This window comes from Poecilia reticulata, chromosome 17 (assembly GCF_904066995.2).
Source record: "Poecilia reticulata chromosome 17, P_reticulata-male-v2, whole genome shotgun sequence".
Taxonomy (NCBI): domain Eukaryota; kingdom Metazoa; phylum Chordata; class Actinopteri; order Cyprinodontiformes; family Poeciliidae; genus Poecilia; species Poecilia reticulata.
In genome coordinates this window covers 16,950,576-16,973,126 of record NC_088846.1, presented here as the reverse complement: position 1 = coordinate 16,973,126, position 22,551 = coordinate 16,950,576, and the positions used below count along the sequence as shown (strand labels likewise).

At 38.9% G+C, this 22,551-nt stretch overlaps 1 protein-coding gene across 3 annotated transcripts in view; it reads right to left on the bottom strand.

Moving 5' to 3' along the window:
- The window catches only part of LOC103479558 (tensin-3), a 41,276-nt gene that overhangs the window by 13,524 nt on the left and 5,201 nt on the right, over window positions 1-22,551 (bottom strand). Inside the window, exons 2-14 of one of the 3 annotated variants that reach the window (XM_081598745.1) lie at window positions 17,423-17,593; window positions 17,164-17,214; window positions 16,933-17,055; window positions 15,781-15,845; window positions 13,957-14,040; window positions 11,999-12,114; window positions 11,503-11,563; window positions 11,324-11,399; window positions 11,087-11,216; window positions 10,789-10,854; window positions 10,118-10,219; window positions 4,114-4,149; window positions 2,843-4,030 (exon numbers count right to left, since the gene is read on the bottom strand). In XM_081598745.1, the coding sequence (XP_081454871.1) occupies window positions 2,843-4,030; window positions 4,114-4,149; window positions 10,118-10,219; window positions 10,789-10,854; window positions 11,087-11,216; window positions 11,324-11,399; window positions 11,503-11,563; window positions 11,999-12,114; window positions 13,957-14,040; window positions 15,781-15,845; window positions 16,933-17,055; window positions 17,164-17,214; window positions 17,423-17,572 (2,248 nt within the window). In that variant the 5' untranslated portion in view covers window positions 17,573-17,593. The remainder of the gene's footprint in view (window positions 1-2,842; window positions 4,031-4,113; window positions 4,150-10,117; window positions 10,220-10,788; window positions 10,855-11,086; window positions 11,217-11,323; window positions 11,400-11,502; window positions 11,564-11,998; window positions 12,115-13,956; window positions 14,041-15,780; window positions 15,846-16,932; window positions 17,056-17,163; window positions 17,215-17,422; window positions 17,594-22,551) is intronic. The other 2 variants (XM_008434056.3, XM_081598744.1) reach the window with 2 other exon arrangements.

The window sequence follows — 22,551 nt, the reverse complement described above, 5'->3', positions numbered from 1 at the left end:
ACAGTTTCTGGTATGGATATAGCATTTAGTATGTGTGCGCTTCGAACAGAAACTAGATACTTCAGTTTATGTTATACTTTGCTCACCTTTTTTGATTATTTGCATTAGGTTTCTATGTGTGACTTGTGTTGCTTATAGTACATGTTTTTAAAATGATAACTGCAACAGCAGATGCCATAAGGCTGCAATGGTTCATAATGGTCCTTTTATCTCTTCAGAGCTCCATTAGTTATTTGCAGTGTAGATGAAAAAAGTTTTGTTTTAGTCTATACTGTCATTTTAGAATGACACCAATGCTTCAAATTTGATATCTGCACAATCATGATAAAAATCTGATCTGTTGCTCAATGGAGGCCATTAGAGTACAGTAAACTCACTGTCAGCAGTTTGAGATCCACTAACGCAATATTGCCTCCCTCTATTTGTGACATAATACATCAAACTTTTATCAAACGACTGTACAATTTCTGATTGAATAAGAGTAAAGAAAAAAAAAATTGTATCCTTATGGTGTATGTGTCTTTTCAACAATAGTTTCTAAAGGGAAATTTGAACAAAATTATATATGTGGAGACTCCGTGATCTAGAGCATAGATAAATTAACACTTAGGCTAATCAAGAGGCGACTGCAGTGCAAGTATCACCACAGAAAAACTAGCTAAAAATATGTACCCTCTGGTGCTAGATCTTTACAGTAAGGCTGATCAATGCTAGCCTGTGTCAACACATCACAGATATCTGTGAGGAGTTTGCACAGAACCAGACACACATGAAAAGACAAAACTCGTTGTAGTCTGATTGACCTGCAAGATCATAAACAGCTTTGCCAAAATACTACAGAGCCAACTTCCCACTCACACCCATAGGCACAGAAATACCTGCATTGAATGTTGATAGCTTCAACCCTGGGAATTGTGACATCTTAAGGGCTAAAGAAAGTAACTTAAATTACTTATAATAAATCTTGATTGTAAAAAACTAAAAGTAGCTGAAATGGTTAATGTTAACTTGTCTTAATGCAGTAAGAAGACTAAAAGAAGGATAAAACTTGGTAGGGCATTATTTCTACAAACAACAACTGTAAAAGCTACTGCTTTTCGTCTTCCTTTAGCTTTCTTTCCAAATGAAGCAACTGAGTTTATTTACGGTGACAGGTAAGCATTTGGAATCAAATGGAAAAAGGTGCGCCTGCAGGCTCACTTGTTCCTCCTTTGGAAATTCCTCAGTTCTCTACATTGCTCCCCCACTCCTCCGCCCTCTTCTGCAACTGCAAGCTATGATTCATGAAGCTACACAGCTTTCCATGTTTTCTCTGCATGGCTGGGTTTCTGTTTGACTGCACCTTCTTCAGTCAACATCCTATTACATTATAACCTGAGCTTAATCTAATACACAGAGTGTACAATCTGCACAGGACAGAGATATAAACTTTACAAACTTTGCTTGATTAAATGATAAAATGTTTCTTTAAGTTGGTCTGATAAGGTTTAGCGAGGGGAAAAAAGTGAAAAAGAACTCTGATCTAATCGTTTATTTTTTTTCACAACACTGATGGTATCAGATGCATGGGAAACAAGATGGCAAACTTTATTCTTCAGTATAGACGTAACAGGCAAGTATCTAATTCCGATGCAAGTGCTTGAAAGTGCTTACAATGCATAACTGTGTTTTTTTTTTTTTTCAAAATAATACACTAGTAACTATTTTTTTATGAAAATGTAATCTCGTCGGTCATAAGCTAAGTATTTAGTCACTACTATCAAAGTTCAAGAAGCGGAGATGTTCACAAAGACTGATAAAGAGCTGCTCTCTCTTTCTTTGTGCACCTTTACTGATCTTGCACTCAGTTAGATGCACATACAAGTTTGGACAGAACTTTTCCCTCACAAAACAAAATCTGAAATTCTGGCAGTAACCCTACCATTTCTGTCATGAAAACATGCTGGAAGGGAGAAACAAGAGAACAAGGTTCAATCATCCTTTGATTGCCAAAAAAGCTATTCTTATACTCAGTTCTTATATATTTTACCTGAAGATGACATTTTTAAATTATAAGTAAAAAACAACACTCAGCATTTAATGGTTGTGGCATCTGCATAAACCCAAAATAGGTAGAATGGAGGGGAGGGAAAGGTTGAAGGAAGAAATAATAATGTCTGCTGAATGGCCAGAAGATTGAATGAATGGTAAATATATTGCTGGGCAGAGGGATAAACGGACATCTTAATGACAAAAAATACTCAACGGAGGATAAATGCATGGAATTAAGGACATTTGAAGAGTTAATATATGGCTGGATAAAAAGGAAGGATGAATAGTTAATGGACAAGTTCAGCGACGTAAGGAACAGAAGATGGAGAGATACATATATCTCTCCTACTTGAGGGATGGACAGACAAATGGATGGATGGGTGATAGTGACGGGTGATGGGCACTTAGGAAATAGTATGAAGAACTGTGGACAACAGGATGGATGAACAGACAGACAGATAGAATAGACAGACATCAGATGGATGGAAAGATGAATTAATGGATAGTCGATGGGTCAATTAATCAACAGATGAACAAATGTGTGGACAAAAGAATGATTGAATGGACAATGGACAATGAAAGGATGTGACTTTTAGAAAACATTCTATAGGTAAAAGTCTTCAACATTCTTCAATTTTACCCTTTTCTATTTACCGAAGTTATCAAATAAACCAAATTGCACACTATTCCAGAAAGCTCTGCACACTAATTTCAACCTCAGACTACGCAAACCCCATCATCTAACTCCTCTACTTTCATTAAATATCATTCACTGATGAGACTTCAAGAACACCCAGGCTGACTATCTTACCTGTCTGCGGTGGGTTTTTTAGAGTTGCTGTGTTACAATCGTTGAATCTGACATCAATGCTGTTTGAACTTTTGCTGACTGAGCCGTTGAACTGTGTCCCGCCGCCCCTCTTGGTGGACTTGCTGAAGCCCAATCTAGGCACAAACATGGGATCCAGGTCCATGATCAGCTGATTTAGCTGGTCAATGGAGTTATCAATATCCATTGTTAGGGATTTAATCTCGTCATCATGTTTGTTATTGTTGTTGTTATTATTGGTGGTTGGCTGTTCCTTGTGAGGTACTGTGTTCTTGACACTTTCCATTTTTGTGTCCCTGATGTGGTTCTGTGGCTGGCTGGCCAGACTTTCTTTGGGTGAACCGCTCCCAGATTTGATCCCAGAATACCTTTCGGTCTCATTTCCATCCTCAGGCATGTAGTTAAACTGCTGCGCAGCGACCATCTGCTGCTGTCGAACCCAGGACTGTGTGGAGTAGCTCTCCTGTCTGTAAACATGCTGCTTTGGTGTAGGAGCACTGCTGGGGTTAGAGGAAGTCACAGAGTTGCTTCTGGAGCTCAAAAAGATTCTTCTCTCAAAATCATCCGTTTGTTGAGGTGCAGTGTGATGTAAGTGGTGCTGGTTGTGATGATCCTCTGATCCAGGACACCCGAACCCGTCCGAAAGAAGGGAGTTTTGGCTGCTCTTGTGGCACGAGGATGACAGAGTTCCCAGGCTGTCCAGACTGTGCAGATCATGACCTGTGTTGACTTCGTCGTCAAGGATGTCCGTCTCTCTCTCTCGGGGTCGGGTGTCTCCATTAAAGTGCAACTGTACTGGAAGTGTCTGTTTCAAGCCCAACTTCGGGCCTGGGTCCTCCATCTCATCCAGGGAGGGATCCTCGAGACCAAAACCGCTAAGGAGCTGCTTCAGCTGGACCTTCTCCTGTGGACTGGGTCCCTGGTTAGCCCTCACAGTGGTGGTGCTGCTGCTGCTGGTGGTGGTGGTGGTGATGACAGGTGTCTGTCTTTCTGCCCACAGAGACGTGCTGGACAGGCCTGAGTCGCTGCTCACAGACAGGGCGTGGTCACTATGGTCAGGGCTGGAGGTGGTGGAGGTTGTGCGGGTCCCTCTTCCCAGCGTGGCTTCTCCACAGACAGCGCTCCTCTTGCTAGCTGCTTTGTCCGGGTTTAGGCCCTGAGAGCGTGGCGCTGCAAAACAGAAGAGATGCTGCAGCTTCATACAGTCAGCTGGTATGGTCACACGCAGATACAAGACAAACAGGGGGACTCACAAAGACAAGACTCCATCAAACGTCTACAGTCATATTCTGCAATTGACAGGGACACAACAGGAATCACAGCTCAACTCATAAAATCAACATTTAAAACAGGACATGAAACCAAGTCATCAGAATAGTTCAGGATGTCTGAAGTGAGGCTCTGCTAAAAAAAAAAATATATATAAATAGTTAATATCTTACCTGAGGTGGATAACTGTTTTTGAATCCTGATTTGGTATTATTCAGATTAGCTAGTTTTGACAACAAGACAATTTTAACTTCACTTAGTTTAACTGATTTGCTCCGAACCATGCAAATCTCCTTGCGGGACCTTTTACATATCGTTGTAATAATCTCTTATCTCCAAAATTTGTATGACCTTGATGAGCGTGGTGCTCAAAGTAGGTTATGAATGCCTTGATAAGTCAAACTTTCTTTAAATAATGATTTCATTTAAACATTTAATATTCAAAACTGGCAGCTTTAGAAACTACTAGTGTTTTTATTCTATAGAAAAATTGCGTGTTTGAAACTGTGGATGTCATGAGACAGTGTTCTGTCTTACTGGTAGTTTGTTGACGCTTTTATTCACTAGAGCCTAAAAGAATGTGGTTTAGAAAAGTAATATAATTTCTTTCTTTTTTTTAAATCTGCCATTTAAAGTGGCATAGGTCTTACACTATATTAAGTCAGTGTCTGATTGGCTGATCAGCCCTTTGTGACATCTCCATGTCATGAAGCTTGGTTCTGGTTCTAATCCAGAAGAACCAAGGACCCTTGCTGTGGTGCATTGCTTTAAATGTTTTTGTTTGCATCTTACACATTGTTGTCAGAATGGCTGGTGCAGAGCATTAAGTTGTTCAGAAAAAGTAACAGAAAGTAAAGCACAATTTTAAGTTGTATCCCTGGACGTTCTGGTGTTGAAAGCTGGTTCAGAACTTTTGAATTCATGCTGTCTTTTCAATTCTTAGATACGTACAAATCTTTCTTTGAATTGTCGATAGAGATCACTCAATGTAAAGAAAAAAAAACTTTCACCTTCATCCTTCAGAAATAATAAGAAGGCTTCATTTGATACATACTATAACAGAGATTGTCGTTACTATTGGCATGGTTTAATATGAGCTTACTTATTTCACCACTGCATAAATGGTTTTAACTGCTTATGACCTTTTAACAGAACCTCATTTCAAAAACCCTAAGCTTTCCATTTAAAATACTGGAAGGGGAAAAACAAATTAATCATTTCACCCTACTGAAGCAACCTACTTATCTTCTCCTTTCACTTCTTCTAAATTTAAAGCAAACATAGCCCATAGTTCCATTATTATCAGTCCACCAGGTCAATGCCAAAATTCCAAGTAACGCCATGACATTTGTGATGGCCAGTATTGCCCTTCATATTCAGGTCTTGGATTCAATGTCAAATATTGCACAGGCTCCCGCACGTTTTAGATGACTAGAGGGCTGCATTCCTCTTGCTTTCCCTTGCCCTTTGACCCTCAGCATATGTCCAAACAACCTTCTTAATCCTTAGATGCTACAGATAAAAAACCCCAAAAAACTTCAAATACAGAGTTAACAAAGATACCGTCTCATTATCATTCTCACTCTGCCTCAACAAAAAGGAGCTAGAATTTAACTCCTACGCCTTCTGTCTCAAGCTACTACCTTAAGTGCCTGGCTTCCCAAAAAACTATGACTAGAAGGTCTGAATAACTGACAAGCATGATAAAACCTTTCCCCCATTCCCTCCCTTCTTTTCTCCCGCAACGGTTACTTTTATGTATGGTTTGGGCCCCACACAAATCTGCATCCCATCTCCAACAGCCTAAGTATAAAGCTCAGCGCAGGCCTGTTCTACCGGGAGTTTTCCAACAAATCCTTCCCCTGACATTCCATTTAGCAAAGCGTAAGCCGGCATTTAACCTCTTCACCTCAATTCTTGCCATTTTTTTCCTTCATCAACTCTGACATCCTGCACTGCCCCCCAACCATGCACTCCTTCGTGGCCACCCATCGACTTCAAGAGGAAAATCTCTTACCTTCACTTTCCTTACCAGGTTAGAATTTCAGAAATTCAAGGTCTCAGGTGAAGCCAAACATGGGAAGGAGAACAAGCCATGCAGATGCACGAGAACAAACGTGGCTTTTAACATGTGGATAACAACGGGAGGCAAATCTCAAAAGTTTCATTAAGTTAGCTGGTTTTCTTTTTCTGCAGTGAAGGTGAGAGTATTTGCACTCTACAGACGAGAGGTGGTGTTGGTGGGGGGGAATAAGGGGTTTGAAATCTCCATATAAGGGCAAAGGAATGTAAACAAGTGAGGCGGAGCTATTGAGCTGAACAGGGTTGGAGGAAACGAGTAACCTGACCTCTCGCCTCTATTTTACGGGACTACCCCACTGGGGAAAAGAAGGAATAGGAGGCAGGCAAAATAGCGATATATCGTATGAGAAAGGGATGGGGGTTGGGGAGAAGACAGAGGATGAAAACAACATTCCTGGAGCTCAAGACATATCCACTCTGTAAAAAAGACACTTTGTAATTAAAGGCAAAGATTAACTTCTGCCAGGAGCCCAGAGCTATTTTCATGAAAAATTGCAGGCAAGTTGTTTTTCCTCTCAATCTCGTGTGTCAGAAGAAGACACATTATCTGCCTTAAAGCACAAAACGGGGTAAAAACATGTAAAAAAAAAAAAAAAAAGCCTTGTTAGAGATCATGAGCTGTTTTTGAACAAACAGATTTAAGTCATATTTCTTATGCTGGATATGCAGCCATAGCTTCACAAGTATTTTAAAAGCTTGTGAACTGGAGAAAAATCACCCATTTCTGCATTCTTCTATTCATTACATCTGCTATTATGGTGCTGTCAGTCCTTTAAAAAATATCCACCGATTACAGTGCAGAGAGAAGAAAAACCACAACTCTTCCGTAAGTTGCTCTAGCTTTAGGAAGTCTGGTTGGGTACGACTATGCAATTACCCAACCCTCTCTGTTCCGTCTCGTTTATAACCATTTTAGCCTTTCCACTAAAAGTGGGAGTCAAAAACATAATGAAGACAATAATATTTTCTAAATATCCCAAAAAGATTCTAATGTGCTTTGTCTATTCGTAGACAGTGGAAGTAAAAAGTTTAATTTGGCCAGCGGCATTATGTTATTGTTTTGTAGATGCAAACTACTACACCCAAAACAGATTTGACAAACGAAGATGCACAAGCTCCACCAGAATGATGAGGTCGTTGCAATTATAATTAATCACAATCAATGGGGTCATTGAAATATTCAACAAAAATATTGCAATCCATTATTTTTCCATTAACTTAAAGTCCTAATCTATGGAGAGATTTTTTTTTTATCTCGTCTTTCTTTGCACAATAACTTAAGCTCAGACAGAGTGAATTGACAGTGTCTGTGAACAGCAATATTCAAGTCTTACCAAAGATTCACAACTGGATGTAGTTCTGGAACTTCCAACTCTACTCTCAAATCTTTTTCAGCCTCTAGCTGTTTATCTTCTTGGATTGCATTGCATTTAACTTCATTCAACTTCCTGCCAAACCTTCCCACCAATGTGTCGTTTTTTCCTTCCACATTACAATTATGCACCATTGTGACTTGGTCTATCATATAATCCCAGCAAAACACATTTAAGTTTGTGCTTGTAACTTTTTGTATCGCTTGTACCTTTCCATGCTACGTTCCATTTTGAATATTTTTGCGAAGCACTATGCATGTGCTTTTAGAATGTGCATTACATGAACAATGATTTACAGATGGGGTGTTATGTAAAATCATGGCAGCCATTCAGGGATGCTTAAATGCTTGCTCATACAAAGAGATGCTTATTTCAACAAAAGCTCCTACATGGAGGTGCAGTTTCCAGCCAAGCTTCCACCACTCAGAGCACCCTTCCCCCAGCTCCATCAGACTAGCGGCAGCAGCAATTAGCAAACACTTGGTGGAGGTGCACATCTGCTGAGCTCATCATATGAATCACTACTCAGTCCATCGTTCTTTAGCATGGTTGTAAATGGAATGATGGATGAACATTGTTTGGATGATTTGCTGGAGGTAGAATGTGGGGGAAAAGCAGGAGATTTGATAGAGGCCAATTTCAAGGCCTCTATCAACGTAGAGGACAACGTAACCTCAAATTTGTTTGAGGTTACGTTTTTTTACAGCATTTTTAACAACTGACGGTATGTGACTGTGCTATAAAGTGGAACTAAATTCCTGGAAAATACACAGTTCCTCCACTTTAAATGAGAGCACAACTTGAGAGAATACTCAGAAAAGACAAATTCAATTTGAGTAAATTTCAGGATTTGAGAACATTTACTTTGAGTATTTTTGTCACCTCTGCTTATAATTTGACAATGCAGTCGGTTTTAGACTTTTACTCAAAATGCAAGCCTAAAGAATTCAACAAAAACACCAAATGTAACATAATGCGTGATCATATAATATCACTTCTTTGAAGCAATTACACTAACCATGGAGGGAACCTCAAAAGACACATTCAATTTCCAGAAATATCTACTTCAGCTATTTAGATTTCAGTGGCACCGTCAGAGCCAATTTTCATTTTCTGTTTACGCATCTAATGATGTAACTTATCTTGTCAGCTTGGTTGCATGGGGAACAAAAAAATGTTAAGACTTTTATATATGCATTGCAATATTGACTCAACTTTTAATCAAATCTCATTCCATCAATAAAAGATAGTGACAAATTAGAAGCAGGGTTTGTGGCGATACTAAGCAAAGACAGCCGACCAGCTCAAAAATAAACTAAACCAAACAACAATCATCTTAATTCTCACTTTGCAGCAAACACACTCTACCAATTAAAATAGAGACACCGAGGTAAATAACGTTTTCTTCTCACAACCTTATCACTAAGGTGTCAAACAGCTTCCAGACTTCCTCCTCCGGAGACGTCACTGGGTGAGAGTGTCTTTGAAGCAAACTGGTTCAGGGTAAGCTCTTCTGGTAAGTAGATGCAGAATTTCAGCAACGTTTTCCATCCCTCCTCTCATATGTTCGAGTTTACATGCGAAAACAAAGCTGTAAACATCCCACATGAATGCTGTGGAATCAAGGGAGTCGGGATATAGAAAAGCTCTTTTGTTGATGCCTCTCCTTTCCTTTGATGAATTCTTAAATTTGTGTGGTTTTCTTTTCATTGCAATCCCAGAAGCTGGCGTTAAAACTTCATGTGGACGTGCTTGTTTTTTTGTTTTTTTTAAATGAAAGTAAAAAAAAAGAAAAAAAAGAAAAGAAAAAAGGCTGACTGTTTTCATCAACTCAAGCTTGACTTATAAAAACACTCAATGAACACTGGGAAAGGGTGGATTTGGGGTTTTAATGTTACTACCACGTAGCTCTATTCTGAGAGGTTGTTGTGAATACTGTGGTTGAGTGGAGAGCGACAACCACAGCGAGGACAAGACGCTCCGACAGGGTGGTTCTCTAAGTACATATGTGTATATAACTATATATACACATATATGCATGTGGGTGTCCATGAGTGAGAATTTGTACATGTGTGGGATCCCTATTAACTTGAAGAGTGAGTCAACAAAGAAGAAATCTCTTGAGAACCCTCGGCTCTTCCTCTGAACCCAGCATTCCCAAAGTGAAACAACACTGCTTTCCACAAAAACAACACTTCTTGCCATTCTCATCATACTGCATGCCAATGTAGCATTTTGACCACTTTCCTTTCTCACCACTTTAAAAAGGTTACATAAACCTCGTTAGTGTCACTGGTGTGAGAGGTTATTCATAAATAGCTTGGGCTATTCTTGGAGAAAAAAAAGGGGGGTTAGTGTGACTGTTTGTTTATGCAAAACAGTAACTACTTCAAAATAGCACCTGTGATTCGGGCTGCATTCATGAAATTTCCAATAATTTTCGAGTTCAGTAGGTGAATCATTATTGTAGACCTTAGAGATGAAATAACGTCTTCTGAGTCAAATTACATCTAAAGCAGCATAGCGTCTGTACCTTCACCATCACAGATGTTCTTGTACGAGTCCCAGCGAGTCAGAGGATCTGCTGTGTTGTAATCCACAATAACATCGGGTCCGTTTTGCCACCTGTCAGCACCTGAAAACAAAATCCACACTCTTGAAGAACCTAAAAGGCTACGTAATATGTATTACAGATACACCTCATGGTAAAAACAGAAAGGTTGAGTGACTTTTTTTTTTTATTGCATTGCTAAAATAAACATTCTTAGTATACTTTCTCTTCACAAAGTAAAATAAACGTTTATCTGAAAGGGTCTCGTTTTTCTTTTTCCACCAAACTAAATTCAGTGAAAACTACTATCAAAAGTAGTTTTACGTGCAACTCCAGTATGTGGAGATTGTCTTATTAACAAATTAGGCACATAGGCGTACATAACACAGTGAATGACACAGAGCCACGTAGTTTCTTTCCAGTTGGGTTCGGAGGACAGCACATGCTGTGTTTCTTTACCTCTCTGTCAGCACACACTTCACACTACATTTCCCCTCTGTGGCGTTCCACATCCCCTCTCACCAGGGGAGCAGAGCGAGGAGGACGGAAGGGAAAATTAAGAGGGCACTCTGTCTACCTTTCTAATTAATCCATCTTGTGTTCGCTTATTAAAAAAAAAAAAGAAAAAAGAAAACTGCACAATCAAAACTTACCTGGAATTCTTTCTGGTCCTTCAGAAAAGATGAGTTCAACCTTGCCGTAATCTGGAAATCTGGGATCTATAATGACAGCAAACACAGGAATGATGTAACTGTTTTGGCATTCAGAACTAGAAAATGCACTAAGTTTCTGTTCTTCTACTGTCTTTCTTTCACAACACAAGAAAAATTGCCAGTAAAATCTGTGTCCAGTCTGAGTTTAGTGGGGACCTTATGAAGCAGGAGAGCTGCTGTTTACTAGGAACTGCAGGTTGAGGCCTGTTCTTAGAGGCTTTTTTTTTTGCAGGTGTACCTTTGTTGGCATTCTCCATGTCCTCCTTTTCAAATATCAGGTTGTAACCCTGTACTGCTCCCGTGTGGAACTGCAGCCGGAAAATCACCTCGCGTTCTGACGTTACATCACTTTTGTGATAGCATTTAATCTACAAAAAGAAAGCAAGAAATCAACATGATTACAGCAGTCAGTATTAAAGCCTCCTATCTTTGTGTACATGTCTTGTTCTTTCTCTTTTTTTTTTTTCTTTCCTACCATGATGTCCCCTTTCAGGAGCTGGGCAGGCTCCAGATTGATACACACGCGATCCCTGTGATTTGAACCAATGTGACTTGAACAAAAACAACAGACGGTACTGTCAAAGTGAGCTGGCGTGAAGAAGCTGTTACTTAAATTGAATTAAAATTAGCATGAAATTAATTTGAGCGACTTACTAGACTCCAGAGGAGTACACTGCTTGCATTCCTTGGTAGACTTTGATGTATGGGCAACACACTGAACACAACAAAAGAAAAAAACAAAGGAAAACCTGCAATTAATGCTTTTTTTTCAAGGCACTTTGATAACATGACCTCTGGGCATTATTTTTGCTGAGGGCTAAAGTGTGATAAGCTGTTGTTGTGGGAGAAGGATTTTAGCTCCAAGATGTGATGACGACTTCTTGTTGATTCAATGAAATGAGCAAAAACAGTAATTTCCACCTAAGCACCTCAAAATGAAAGAATTCCCAGTGCCCTGTTGTGAACAGGGAATTTAGAAGAGGATTAAGTTTTTTTACACAACGTCCATGTGCCTGAGCATGCAAGTGTGTTGGAAAAAACAGAAATAGGAATATAGTTCAAATAAGACTCTGATGTGGCCATTTTTAACCCTTTCATTGTAATTTCCCTGAATCTGGTGGGTGGATATATAAAGCAGTATGACTTTTACCTCTGCTGGCAGCCTCAAAGTTTGGGATCCCATGGAGGACGACACAGTGCAGGAACAAAGGTGAGGCGTTGATCTTCATGGACCCACTTAGTAAACTGTTGAGGATCCAAACATACCTGACGGGAATGCAAAGGTGAAGAGATTAAAATTTAGCAAGTCTATTAGGAGTTTTCCCACAACAGAAAACACGTTGAATCATGCAGCAGAGAGCGGAAGGAATGTACATTACACAGGGTTCCAATAAATTACCCACTTATCCTTAATTACTCCAAGAGTAATTTAACTTTTAATAAAAGTGTTTATTAGATGTTCACTAATTTTGCAGACGTCTGGTTCAGATGCGTCACTAAAAGCCGTCAGATGTCTGATCTGGGACCAGAATTTATTTACAAATCCCTTAATGTGTAAATGTGATGCCTGTAAAGAATGGCAAAATAAGCTCAAGGTTTCAACATTTTTTTTTATGATAGAGGTAGTAAAGAAAATAAATGACAATTTACCAAAAAATTTTACCTCACCATTAAAGGAGAATGAAACTATTTGATGATGGCTGATGCTTTTAAAGAAATGCTGGGAGTTTGTAGTTTTTTATCCTTTCATGTATACCAATTTTTTTCTCTGTTTTTGGAGAGAAATTCAAGGGGACATTGGCTGAATTTAATCTCTGATGCACATCTACCCGTTCTATATGGTTTAACACATTTAAATAGTTTCCAGTGTCACCTGAAAATATCAGTAATCATCAAAACACAATGAGGTGGTTACCAGTGCAGAATAAAATTTATACAGCCACAGTTAACTTGCAATGATTTAGTCAAATTGAACTATTAATACAAACTTTGGGCATAACTGTTCAAATAAATCCTGCTTATAATAGTTTTCTTAGAATAATAGAAAAATGCTTGCTCCTAAACCTACAGGAATGTTAATTGTTATGTACTACGACTATTTAGATGAATGTGATAGCTGGTAGATCGGTCTGTGATCAAAGATTAAAGTTTTTGTCATTTTATTTTATTTTATTTTTATTAAGTAAATAAAAAACTTATGATCTTCAGCATAAAAACGAATATATTTGGTAACAAACATTCAACAATTGATGGCATACTTTTTTTTTTAGTTATAATTTGCCATAGCGTAAGAAGAGATTAGCACTATTAGTTCGTTGCTGAATTAAAGTGGTCATTATTGGGGAAGAAGGCTGCACAGTGGCGCAGTTGGTAGAGCTGTTGCCTTGCAGCAAGAAGGTTCTGGGTTCGATTCCCGGCCTGGGGCATTTCTGCATGGAGTTTGCATGTTCTCCCTGTGCGTTGCGTGGGTTTTCTCCGGGTACTCCGGTTTCCTCCCACACCCACAGTCCAAAAACATGACTGTCAGGTTAATTGGCCTCTCCAAATTGCCCCTAGGTGTGAGTGTGTGTGTGCATGGTTGTGTGTCCTGTGTGTCTCTGTGTTGCCCTGCGACAGACTGGCGACCTGTCCAGGGTGTACCCCGCCTCTCGCCCGAAACGTTGGCTGGAGATGGGCACCAGCACCCCTCCCGACCCCACTGAGGGAAAAAGGGTGCAAGAAAATGGATGGATGGATTATTGGGGAAGAAAAAAAGTTTTCAAAATAAGTTTGAAGTATAGCATAGAAAATGTTATTCACAACCTCCACAGATGAAAAATATCTTGGTGAAAGTTTTGACAGACATTCATGGGTGAGATGGGTAGATGAAACATCAGCGTTAGCAGTGATAAATCATAAAATGTTAGAATTACACCAGGTCATTGCGAGACCCTTTTCTTATTTAAACAGCGGATGCCCTTCAGCTAAAAGGCATTGACTGTATGCTATGGAACAAGGTGGGTCAGAAACCTGAATGTTTGGAGGGAGAGGCATATTGGGTCAAACAGGACATGGTGTGGCCCTTCCATGCCTCTGAATGGAAGGGTACAGCTCTGTTATGGGTCTTACCGCTTCTGTGAAGGTGTCATCAGAGCTGAGACCTTGTCATCGTAGTATTTCCTCATGGCAAAGCGGTCCAACGCTTGATCAGCACTTTGAGGGAGACAGAAAGACGCACTAAACACTTAAGGTAATTATGACTCAAGAGAGAGATTACACTCTGGACTATAATAGTGCTAACCCAAACTCGCTTCAGTTAGAGCAAGGCAGACATTTACACACACTCACGTCTGAAAACAGGGAAAGTAAGTTGAGAGACAGAAGATTCCAGGAGAGAGGAAGAGAATCAGCCTTAAGTAAACACAGAGTGACAGAGAGAGGCCCGAGTGTGTGCACAGCTTGGTTTATTCAGACAGACCTAAAGCTAATAGACCCCGCCACATTTTAACCAGACCTCTGCTTCCCTTCCTCTGCTCCCTCTTAATTTGTTTCTTTCCCCTTCTCTTTCTCTTCTTTTCGTTTTTGTTCTGACATCTACATTCAGACCAGCGAGCTACACTGTCTCTCAATTGGGCAAAAGCTTAAGTTAGAAACCGGCTTAATCAAATGGTGACCTGTGTTCAAACAACAGTGTCTTTCCATGTGCAGGAGAGAGCCAGACTGGATTTAAAAAAAAAGTATATACCTCCAGGTTTTTGTGATTGATAAAAGTAATGGAAAAATCCATCAATTTGGAGGCTTTACCTCCTTAAATATAACCAATAAATGACTACTAACTCAATTTGTAAAAACTGAAATGTTTCTGGAATAGAAATACATGTAGTATAAGTACAGACACCCTCTCCTGACTATGTTCAGAATTAATGAACAGCAGATTCATCTTTCAACAAGACAATGACCTAAAGCATGCATCCAAATCAATAGACTGGAAGCTTAGCAATAGTTCAGCTAAACCCAACCTGATTTTAATTTCCAGAGAAAATCTGAAGAGAGCGGTGAGCGTTAAATGTTCTCACAATCTGATGGATATGGAGCAAAGTGAGGAAATACTGCCAGTATTTGCTATCCTGACTCAGTGCTGTAATAGAATAAAAACAAACTATACCATTTAGAGAGTGGATACCTTTACAACTAAAGTATTAAGTATTTTTTTTATTATACTCCTTATGATTTCAGTGTGTTGTTTAGTTGATTTTAAAGGATATGAATCACCTTTTTTAATTTTTTTTTATTTTGTATTTATTTCGAGCATGATAGTAGTATAAAATCATGCACAAGAACAAGGAATGCAAAAGACACATATTTTTGTACCACAGTATTGTTGACCTTATAGGTTCAGAAAGGATTACTCCTGATCTCATTCATTTTCTTACTATGTAAAAATCTGTCATTTTTCAAACCAACAGTTTGAAAAGAACTGATGCTTCAGTTTCCTGAAGCATCAGTTCTTTTCAAATTGTCCTTGCCAGCAATGCTCGTCAGGAAATAAAATGGGCATTGTTGTTGAGAAATACATCTTTTGAAACCAACACTCTGGCCGGGGGATATCACAGGGTAAACACATGCTTCAGAGCTGAATCATGCAATTCAATCCAGGGTGATTCATGGATCAAATCATGTGGTTTTCTTTTGATTCTGGAACAGGAAACTTGTGAGTCACTTTTCCAAATCACCTTAAGCCAAAATAAAAGGAAGCATATAAATTAAATGTGGTCCAGCAATGACATTGGTTATGGTCTAAACAAAATGAGTCTGCAGAAATGGTTGCGGTTCATTGTTCACCGACAACAAAGCGTGAATGCACATATGTTATGATGAATCTTGACTTCAGGGGGAAGGAAAAGAAGACCTTTATAGTAACATAACAGAAATCACATCATGGTTTGTGGTTACCTGGCAGACACGTCAGTGAAATGCACAAAGGAGGAAATGACAACACCAATTCGACCCTTGCCACCCTGTGAAAAACAAAATATGACATAGGATGATTCAGCACATGTGGTTTTTCTACTTTTACGGGGCTGCAAATACACCAGAATATTTTTATTTTAGTTCTTTCTTTTTTTTTTTTTTACAACATTTTTCATATTTAAAAACTTTATTAAGTTTTGTAGCTCTAAGCTAAATTTAAACGTTATTAAAACAGCACAGAAGTTCTTTGCAGTACTTAGTTAACCCTTGTTAACCCTTTGGTTGGCGTCCAATCCATTTGTAAACACAAATGGGTTACAAGTTTTACGTGTGTAACTGATGTAATACAAGTTTTACAAGCGTAAAACTTGCCACAGTCCTCTACGTTTGCCTCAGTCCTCGCACGCACAAGGGTTAAACCTAATTTTATTACGTTTGCCAACTTTGTCGTTTAACCCAGACCCACATCAAAAAAACAATTCAGCATTCTAACTTTAGTTCTTAACACTGATGCAAGAATATGTTGAAAGATTGTACTGCATTCACCGAGAGAATGAAACAAAATAACATTTTCCAATATTCAGATGTAGAATTAATAACCATACTGAAGCAAATCCACAGTATTTAAAAGAACAGAAAGTTAAACATTTATTTGGTCTGCAAAGGGTTTGGGGGCAAGGAAACACAACTTTGTTCATTCAATGTGACTGTTTTATTTTTGTATTATAGTACTGCACTGCATTAAAATAGTATCAAATATTATATATTCAAGATCAGTCTAATGAATTGAAATCATTGTACATAATCTATAATAGATTAGGATTTTCCATTGACATTCTCACTGATGCCAGCAAAGTGTGAAAACACACATTTATGTAAAGGTCAATACTTAAAGGTTAAGCTGATTTAAGTTTATGTGTTACATTCTAAAAAAAAAGGTATTTTTTCTTAATCTTGCTGTATTTGTTTTGTAAAAAAGCAATAAGGGTACAGAAAAAAATACACTGAGTAATTTGCTTAATAACTGATAAATTCAGTTGAGAAATTTTTGATGGGGTCAGATCTGGAGTATTCTAACTGTGCAATCAGAAACTGAAAAACACAGGTGATCCTCCATGTTGAGTACACACTTACCCTGCAGTGTATAACGACCACATGTAACGGGTCAGCATTGAGCCAACTCTCCATGGCCTTACAGATGGTGCAGATCTTATCCAGCGGAGGAGCATGTAGGTCTGGCCAACCGGTGTCCAAAGTCTACAAAATATCACAGTTTATGATTAACACATGCCACTCTTTCCTTTACTTGGCCTGGTTTTTTCAGAAAATATTATCAAGCAGAAACGATATACTGTATATCCTTACCTTTGGGTTCATTCTGGTGAGGTCATGTCTTCTCTCTGACAGGTTAATAATCTAAAGAAAACAACAAACCAAAGACTAACAACAACATCTTCCTGAATTCTGCTTTAATTCCAACTCTTAGCATGAGTAAAGGTGCGATCTGAGATCAATACCTTCATCCAATAAGAACCTATTAGAGCTAGTTCAGATCAATGCGATGTGGACTCTCGCATTTGTCTTCTTCTAATTCTTAAGGGTAAGACAGAGAATCAGCACTCACCAGGTAATTATCTGCATGCTTGGATTTGAGCATTCGTGTGACATCCTTCAGATTAAGCGAGTAGATCTCCTCAGAGCAGCCCCGAGGGAAGGAGACGGCGATTATCCGCTCTGTGATATAGGTGAGGTCGAGTTCGTATCCCTCCTCCATCTTAAAGCTTTCCTGTTATTCCTTTCGAGAAACATACAGACTGGTTACACAGAAGAACAAAGCACTGCAGTTCTCTCACACCATTCCCATTTTAAGCAGGTGACTTTACTTAAGTCAATATTTGATGGTCAAAGTCCCCAGCTTCAGTTATTGTGTCTGACTTTTCCACAGATATCTCTGGGAAAAAAAAAAAGACTTCAGCTCCACATTATAAGATAGAGAATGCTTTACACAGCAATGGTCAACAGAAATGTGTTGCAAGTACTGTACGGGTTGAAACTAAGCAAGGCCTTCTCTGCACAGGACAGATAATTGCAACGTGTCTGCAGTGCGAAAGGAGTATCACAACAATGGTATTAAGTAACAGTGACAAAGTATAAAAAAAACCTAAAGAGTTCCAGTTGAAACCAGTTGTAAATCCCTCTGTGGCAGTGTGTCCCAGTTACCTCATGGACATGAACTTCCTGCTGTGGTGGTACAGACTCTAAAGAATGAGTCATCCTTTACCACCCCCTCCAAACTCCACACACAGATGTTTTGCTTTGTTATCTACTCATCTCTGTGTAAGCGTGCTGCCCGTTAGCTAGAGAATAAGATATTTTATAGTTCTAATAGACTGTTAGAACTGTTGGAAATGATAATGTGAACAGACGATTGAAAATACCATAAAGGATATAAATGGAAAAAAAAATCTTTCCACAATACTAATCAGTCAGCCGCAAGTTTCAATCTAGCTATGACAGAAGAGCACAGCATTGCTTGAGTTATCAGTGTGCTACAAACGAACCACTTGGGTTCTGGCACTTATGTTAAAGTAAATTTACAGCCCTTTTAGAAACTGCTAAATATTAATGAAGATTAAGCGTACCCCTCTGTGCCAATTAATTTCCTCAATGGCAGAGGAACACAACACCAAGCCCAGGGCTCTGACGCAGACTTTAAATACTTCATATTTCAATCCAATTGAGAATTTCTGGGATGTGCCAAAACAAGCCCTATCCACAGAGGCCTCATTTATCAACCAACAGGACTCAAAAAGCTGCACCAGCAACCACAGGGTATCCCAAGAAGTCTAAAGTTCATCCCCCCTGCAGATTAGTACAACTTGAAACAGACAAGGTTCACTTATTTACAATTCTTTGGAATCACAAATTGCAATTCTCCCTGTGCTGCAACTCTCATGCTGTGTGGTGCTCAAATTGTTATTTAGACAACAGATTTTTAATTGACTCATGTAAACGCACACCATAAACCACAAACTGTGCTGGTAAATAACTTTAAAAATATAAGCATTGCATATGGTACAGTGAAAAGTAATAAAAGGTTAGTTTTATATAGTATGACCTATATTTTAATCATATAACTGATTATACTGGAAATTATAAATTTGACATATACTGTGAATAACAATTTTCTAAACCAATGATCTAATCACATCCTAAGACAAAAACAATCTTAATTTGACTTGATCATCTGGGCTGAAACTGGGTTAAGTATTTATTATTCAGTTAAACCTTGAACAGGATCATTATGCCATTCACACTTTCCAGAATTATCCATTTATAATTTACATGTGTTTTTTCTACGCCATTAATTATCACAATCAATGGCATAGATTATTTTAATCTATGCCATTGATTAGATAGATTATGTAATCTATGCAATCGATACATAGATTGCAGTGATTGCATAGTTTACAACTTTCACTGGTGGTAAAAGTGGTGCTTTTACAAACAGTGGTAAAAGTACCACTAGTTGTACTTGGACTTCCTTTAGTTGTAAATACTGAGCAAATTTAACACTGTAAACTGTACTGGGAGGAGAGATCATTTGTATAAGCAGCAATGTTTTTGATTTTTTTTTTAGAAAGGACACTGATATTTGCTTCAATCAAATAAAAAAAAAACTGACAGTGGATAATGAATTGGAAACTAGTGTTTGTTTTGGGGTGTTGATTTCCATTTACCCCTGAATTTAGTACGTGGATCTGGGAAGGACACATCAAGTAATTATTGTGCTGCCTGAGCAGACTAACTACTACAAAAAAGTATTACAAAGCTGACATTGATAATGGAAATATAAAAAACCATCAGCACATGTAAAAGTTTTACTAGTAGTTATTACTGTGTTCTGCATGGTAGCCATATTGGATTTTGAGGCTCTATTTTGGTGATAAATATCCAGCTTTGCCCGGTGGAATATACAGTTACTTTGACCTAGCATGATTTAAAAATAATGATACATAGTACAGAATGCGTCCATCAGTTATATGTAAGATGATCCCAGGCTACAGTCCATCCCTGAGTGGGCATAGTGAGGGAGTAATAAATGGGGGACAGTGTAGTCATGGCTTAAACCAACCGGCAGACTGGAATGAAATAGGCCATGTGAAGAGGTCATCTCATCTGTAAGGGAAACGGGGCTGTGTTTTTCCACAGTGTGTCGGTTGAGTTCCTCTGAGCCACAGGCTGGTCCTCGGGGTTTGTTGGAACAAATGCCGTATTTAGACCACTTCTCCTATAATTCTAAAGGAAACCAGCCAACTAATAAGATGTTAATGAACTGACCAATAAATATTTAGGGAACTTTGCATTTCCATTAAGCGTTGTGAATTTTATCTTATAAACATATCCTATATGATCTGGAGGTGTAACAGGATGACAGTGATTTAATCTGCTAACATCATGACCAGCACATTTCAACATTTTTAATTGAACAGAGGGTTTTGAAGTTATTAGTAAGAATCTGTTTTGCTGTAGCAAAAAAAAAAAGAAGAAGAAGCAAAGCAGACTTTACTGCTACTCATCGCTATGCCCAGTAAAGCCGGCGACAGGAATCGCAGAATTACCAATACTGACATTATTGGCACGATACACTCAGCAGCTACTTTGTTAGGTAGTCATGTTCAACTGCTTATTAACACAACTGCAAAATCATCTAATCTAATTGTTGTAGTTGTTCAGAAAACACATTTTCTAAAAATTGGCTCCATCTACACCTTAAGCCTGGCCGTGTTGTCAGAGGAATGATTATGTTATCAACTTTCAGTATAACAGAGGGCACAGCCAAGTCGATAGGTTATAGAGACAACTGTTAAATAAAGGCCACTTCAGCCAACAAAACCTTTTAAAGAAAAAAGAGAGAAGCCCAGCAGATTTATTTTCATAAGAAGAGCATTATGGGTTTCACTATAATGCTCCAACTGGAATCTATCTATATTTTCATAACAGATTTGTTGATATTTTAGATGTCGATTCTTGTCGAGCCTATATTGTGCAATTAATTTATTAAAAGAGATAAAGTGTATAACTTGCAATAAACATTTCAGGTACTCTTTTAGACCCGAAATCTTGGAAGGTCACAATTTTCTGTAATGTTATTCCAGATGGTTATATGTTGGCATGGAAACAGGCCAGACTGTCATTTTCAGAAACCCGCACCATGCTGCCAGAGGAGTTCATGTTAAAGTGTTTAAAGAACATGTGTCATTTTGTGTTGGAGCTAATAAATCATAGGTTCAAAGTCTCACAATATACAGTCAAATTGTGGTTTGTTTGGGATCATTGAGAATAAGTAAACTATTTTTGGCAAAACATTATTATTATCATTTTTTTTTTGTTGAAGCAATCCTTCCAGTGACTAGCATGGGCAAAGCTTTCTATCAGACAAAATCATCCTCCACTTTATTTAAAAAAAAGTGGAACGTGGCTTAGTTCTGTGAAATCTTCCATCCTTTGGAACATTAATGAGAACAGTAAGCAACTCTGCCTGGTTCCCCTCTAAAGACAGAAGCTGGACTATGTTTGGTTACTTGTCCTGATATGTGCTTTTGGGGATCTGTACAACATTTTAACCAGTTTATGAAAGAGTTTCTAAAACCAAAATTATGCAAGATTGCAAATAAGAATTTCCAGGTTCCTATCAAATGTTTTTTCTGCATATAAAGATAGTATCGGCTGCACAGTGGCGCAGTTGGTAGAGCTGTTGCCTTGCAGCAAGAAGGTTCTGGGTTTGATTCCGGCCCCGGTCTTTCTGCATGGAGTTTGCATGTTCCCCCTGTGCATGCGTGGGTTCTCTCCGGGTACTCCGGCTTCCTCCCACAGTCCAAAAACATGACTGTCAGGTTAATTGGCCTCTCCAAATTGCCCCTAGATGTGAGTATGTATGTGCGTGGTTGTGTATCTCTGTGTTGCCCTGTGACAGACTGGCGACCTGTCCAGGGTGTACCCCACCTCTCACCCGGAACGTTAGCTGGAGATGGGCACCAGCAACCCTCCCGACCCCACTGAGGGACAAGGGTGAAAAGACAATGGATGGATGGATAAAGATAGTATATTATGTTTATATTATTCAGTCTAAATAGCATGTTTGTTGTTTACAACCATGCTAAAATATCCCTGAGGGGAAACTTTACCAAGTAGAAGCCAAGCTCTATATTAATTGTTTGACCTAGTCCAAATCATTTCCAAATGATTAGGTTCATCCCTGAATTTAATTTCACACCTTACAGTATTATGGAGGACTGAAGCAATCACCCTAATTTTTCTACAACAACTCCCCCACTTCTGTCACTCATCACTCAGACTTGCTTCAGCACGCACTAAGAGATAATTGGTCTTTAATTTTCCCCGACTGCTTTTGTTTCTTGCTTGAAGCACAGCATTAGCTCACAAAGGCTCAGAGTAAGCCGCGGCAAGGTTCTCAAATCCAGAGCCCACCCATGGCACTGAGAACAAGGCTGGCATAAAGAGTGTCAGCCAGGCAAGAAGGACTCAAGAGACATGTTGCCAGGCCTATGGTGAGCAAGCTGAAACAGGTTTCCAAAGGTCAGGATGTTGGGGATTAGGGTGTGTCTGGCTCCCTTCAACCACCCTGCAGGTAAGTGCTTGACTAGGCTGTGCTGGTGCTGTCAGCCACGTTTACACATGCATGACCAGTACTTGGAAGCTGCTCCAAATGCCTTTCTTCCAATTATCCTG